The 4942-nt window shown below is 36.0% G+C and overlaps 1 protein-coding gene across 1 annotated transcript in view; it reads right to left on the reverse strand.

Moving 5' to 3' along the window:
* ZZEF1 (zinc finger ZZ-type and EF-hand domain containing 1) overlaps positions 1-4942 on the reverse strand; it is a gene marked incomplete at its 5' end in the record, with an annotated part of 88890 nt that overhangs the window by 49738 nt on the left and 34210 nt on the right. The window contains 6 exons of the mRNA XM_025210626.1: positions 898-1057; positions 1738-1852; positions 2217-2287; positions 3346-3479; positions 4291-4460; positions 4846-4937. Coding sequence (XP_025066411.1) covers positions 898-1057; positions 1738-1852; positions 2217-2287; positions 3346-3479; positions 4291-4460; positions 4846-4937 — 742 coding nt within the window. The remainder of the gene's footprint in view (positions 1-897; positions 1058-1737; positions 1853-2216; positions 2288-3345; positions 3480-4290; positions 4461-4845; positions 4938-4942) is intronic.

Genomic DNA, 4942 nt, shown 5'->3' on the forward strand with positions numbered 1-4942 from the left:
GTGCTGGGGTCAGATAATCCCAGCCAGGTGCATGTCTAGCCTTCTCTTAAAGACCCCCAAGGTAGGGGAAAGCACCACCTCCCTTGGAAGGCCATTTGAGATGTTGGCAACCCTTACCATAAAGCAGTTTTTCCTGATGTCTAACCTAAATCTGCTCTCCATCAGTTTGTGGCCATTGTTCCTAGTTACTCCAAGAGGTGCCCTGGTAAACAGAGCATCTCCAATTTGTTGTTTTCTCCCCCTGATGAATTTGTAGACAGCCATAAAATCACCTCTCAGCCTTCTCTTATGGAGGCTGAAGAGATCCAGGTCCCGCAATCTCTCCTCATAGGGTTTTGCCTGCAGGCCCCTAACCATACAAGTGGCCCTCCTCTGACCATTCTTGAGGTTGCCCAGAGGTTACAGATTTATGTCTGGAATCTGCTTTTTTTGAGCACTTCTACTGAATCTGGCATTATGCACAATAGGGAACAGTCATTGCCAGAGAAACTGACAGTCAGAAAAGTTAACCACTCAGAAATATATTCTGACACTGTCACTAACATCAGAAGCACAATACACTGAGAAGTCAGTAATGAAGTTAGTATCCTTGGGATAAAATAGCTCTCACAATAACTATCATCTTCCTAGAACACTGTTAGACAAAAGGAATGTAATCTGAATTCTGAGCAAGTTTCACCCATTAAATCAAGCATATAAGTAAAAAAATCATATACAAAAATTCTACCAAAATACAATACACGTTTTAAAACATTCCATATATTTATATACTGCATTTAGAAATGGTCCAACTTCCATGCTTAATATCATTTAACCATGGCTAGGGAAAAAATATTAATTGGCTTCTGAAGATTATATTTTACAGTCCTGTGTTATTCCATAAGGAATGTCACTTACATTTAATAAGAATTTCTATGGCAAGGTTCTTGGATGCATTATCGCTGCCCTTCAGTTGTAGGTAACACCATGAAAGAAGGCTACCTTGAACTGACCAGAATAAAGAAGACAGCACTATGCCACTTTCCTGCTGGGCAATATCCAGCATCATCATTTCACACTGGAAGACAAACACATGACAAAAGTACCTCAAGGGATAGAACATAACAACATTACAAGGCAATGAACCAGGGAAATGGATTCTTCCTCCAGAAAGACAGATGAAATGTGAGCGACAAGGAGGGTGTGAATTCCTGATGGCCAAAAGAACTTCATAAAAAAAGAAGTGATATTTGGAATGTTTTTAACAATTCGCATTAAAATGAATTACAAACAGGTCTTTAAGTAGTCAGATCTGCATTTGTAACTCTCAGTTCTTTTGCACACTGTTATATAGGCTCATCATTTTCATGTATGAAAAAACCTTTTACTCCTCAAGCATAACTCTTATCCCTACAGTATCATGATTAGCTCCCTCCTTTCTGTCTAGATTGAAGAGTTTAGTTTTCCCATGGCTTGATAAGAACTATTACTGGTCCAGACGGAAAAATCCCACAAGGTATAGCATTCTGTACACCACCTGGGTTCTCTTTACTAAGTATTGTTTCTACTTGATATAAGATATTTAAATTAGGTGGGGTCCTAATTCTACAGACACACATGAATAACTTCACTCGTGTAAACGGTCCCATTAACAACTGACTCTAGGCCCTTAGTGTGCAATATACCTTAAGACTAGCAAATACTATAGAAGAGTGTGCAGTAAAGAAGTAAAAGCAAAAGATCTGAAAGGACAGCTACCTCTCTTGCTGCTACCAACAGAAGAATATCCATGACTGACAGCACCTGGTTGATGTCAAAGTCTGCAAAACTTCCCTTGTCTGGTAATAATAAAAGTCCGGCTGGATCCTGGTCACTGCAAGAGAGACTTGCTTAATGAAGAACAACTAATAACAGGCATCTAAAGTACAGCTGCCATGCTGCAGTGACAATATGTAGATATAATTTCTGATCACTATCACTGCAAAATTAAATAGGACTTTAAAGATGCATAATTTTAAAATGCCTTCAGAACCAATTAAATAAATAACAATTGTTTGTAAGGAAAGCAGTTTAGAAAGAATTGCAGTTGTCTTTGGTCAGCAAGTCTGGGTGTTTTACTCTCCTATCGAAAAACACCCCAAAAACTGGCAATTCTTCTTCCCTTAGGAATGTGGAATTATTTTTAAAAGGTCAGTTTGATAAACTATCAAAGTTATTTCAGTATTAAAGCACCTTACCTGAAATAGGTACACAGGGATCTGAAGGTAAGTTGAACAGATTGTTTGTGTTCATGTTCTGTAATATTTTTCTAGGACATGAAAGAAATTTATTTTTAAAACAAGCTTTTTGCAACAGAAAAAAATACAAGTCCTATATAAAAAACTGATGATTGTCAGGGAAAAAAAACCAACACTTTAGCTGAGAGAGGGAACAGTACCTGTACAAATGCAATACAAGTTCAGTCAGCCTTTACAGTATAAAAAGGACATTTTCCTGAATGATTTTCAATGGTTGAAAAAATTCAGTCCACAAAAAACAGGATACTTAAGTTCTCAACCACTGAACGAACATTCTTTATTTTAAAAATACCACTTAAAATGACTTTTTGAATCTATTAATTTATCTATTTTGTAAATGTATGTTGTTTACCCTAGGTTTTATATTTTTAGTTTTAGACAAATATATCCAGTACTCCCTTTAATCCACAAAGAGTCCCTCAAACAGACCTATATGCAATAGTTAAAAATGGCAAAATACCATTTCATTTTCAATATTACTACAGGTTACAGTAAGAGAAAAAACTATGACAAGTCTAGGGACAACTTTTAACAACATTCTTTAGAAGTGCTCAGAAGTTCCCATACCTGGACACTGAACTTGTGGTAAAAATCACTTCCTCCTTTGCCTCTGTTTCTTTATATGTAAAACTAAGATCGTTATGTACAAGGATTCATTTCTAAACTGAGTAGAACTAATCCAGAATCATTAAAAACTCAGTTGATATAGAACACTGCCATGCCATTTTTTTCATCTTTCCATAATCACATCTCAACATGTACGAACCACCACCACTGTTTTATGACAGCATCTACACTCCAACTACATTTATTTTTGGTATAAAGACAAGCTCTTATTTTGAATAAGCTGGCAATGGAGAAAAGAAAAGTGATTTAGAAAGTGGAAAAAATAAGAGGATGTAGTTTTTGTTTTGTTTTGTTTTTTAATTAAAACAAACCCCTGCATAGGAACAAGCAAGCATAGCAGAGACCTATTTTCTTATCTGTGTAAGCAAAAGAAACTTTAGAAAGTAGTCCTAACAAAACAAAGCAGTCACTGAATGAACGCTCTTCTCTTTGCACGACTTACCATCATGGTGAAGAGCTGGTCCCGCCTGGTTTGTCTATCTGGGAAAAAGATTGCTGCTCCTTTGAGTAATGTGTTCTGAACTTCCTGCTTTAACATTTCCATTGGCACAGAGTTGCTACTGCTCATGTCCACTACTGCTCATTAAAAAAGGAAACAAAATTTGATAATGTGAATGGAATAATCAGGTAAATATTCAGTATACAATTCAACTAATTTCATGCACTTTTTTCATTTTTGCAGTGATAGTGATCAGAAATTTTATCTTTTTGCAAAGCAAAACACTGCCTATAAAAAAACCCCAAAACACTGCCCACAGTATGCAAAAGTGATTTCTAGCAAAAGAGATCATGTCAGGAAAACACATCAAACTGTTTGCTTTTAAGATCAAAATATCAACTGTCCAACCACAGAAAACTTTCAATATGTATCACACGGAGCATAAACTCAGTCATCACTTATTTTTCAGAATTTTATACAACATTTGCTAGGCACTTAAATATGATGAAATCCTGACTCCAAGGAAATCAACTATATAAACTCCCAATAACCTCAAAAAGGCCAAGATTTCCCTTGCGTTTTCTAGCTCTTCTGGTTATAATGATACATTTATTAGAAATTCTTAGTATAAATTGATCATTCCAGTATTGATTCATTCCAGTACAGAAGTTAAAGGATCGATTTTTTTTGCTGGTTCAAGTGAATGCAGGTTCAGTGAAATGCTTTGCCACCACAGTCACTTTCAGGCTACAAACCAGCACGTTTGCAAAATCACTTCATCCCAGTGTCAAGAAAAGTAAGGTTAAACCCATTCATCTGAAAGTGCAATAATCTGACCTCCAGAAAGCTTTTTTTGGAAATTGTCTTTCCATATTCACTCCACTGTAACACCCCTTCAAAGCAAAACATTCATAGTAGTTAGTAAGTGACAGTTCGGTCTAAATCTACCTTTACACAGATGCCTATAGAGCTCCTGTGAAGCTTCTGTGTGGCCAGCTATTTCATTGTGAGAAGCTCCTTGAGATGTAATATTTTTATTGTCTTCAGTAAGTACAGAGAAACAACTCTGCAGAAGCTGCAATAGCAGAGTCTGAGCATAGATGCATTCTTCCCTGGGGCTACAAAGAAAACAAAAACAAAGAGAAGTGAAAGTTATGATAAAAATTAATTCCCACCATGCAACAGATACTGCTATGTTAGAAGTAATTACTGTGTCTGCTCTAGTAGGTAAGGTCCTCCAAGTAAAGAAAAAGCACAGTCAAGTCCTCAAAGAAGGACATTTAGTAACAAGAGTTGAACAAGCTTTATACTTGCTGATCAGTAACCTGTAAATTATAAAAGCATCTACATACTACTACTAAACCACCAGATAAAACAGAGAAATGGGAAAAATAACAGCAACACCAGCTGAAATGGTAGAAAAGTGTCACTATTTTAATTAAATTAATATTAATATTCATGACAACATATCAGTATGTAATTATATGATGAAAGCAGACCTACTTTTGATGTAGTTTATTGTAAAAATTCCAAAAGAGCTGCAAGTCAAGTCCCGTGAAATCCAAGAATGATCTGTACTTTAATCCACTCTCTTTCTGCT

The sequence above is a fragment of the Alligator sinensis genome, unplaced genomic scaffold, assembly GCF_000455745.1.
Source record: "Alligator sinensis unplaced genomic scaffold, ASM45574v1 scaffold419_1, whole genome shotgun sequence".
NCBI lineage: Eukaryota > Metazoa > Chordata > Crocodylia > Alligatoridae > Alligator > Alligator sinensis.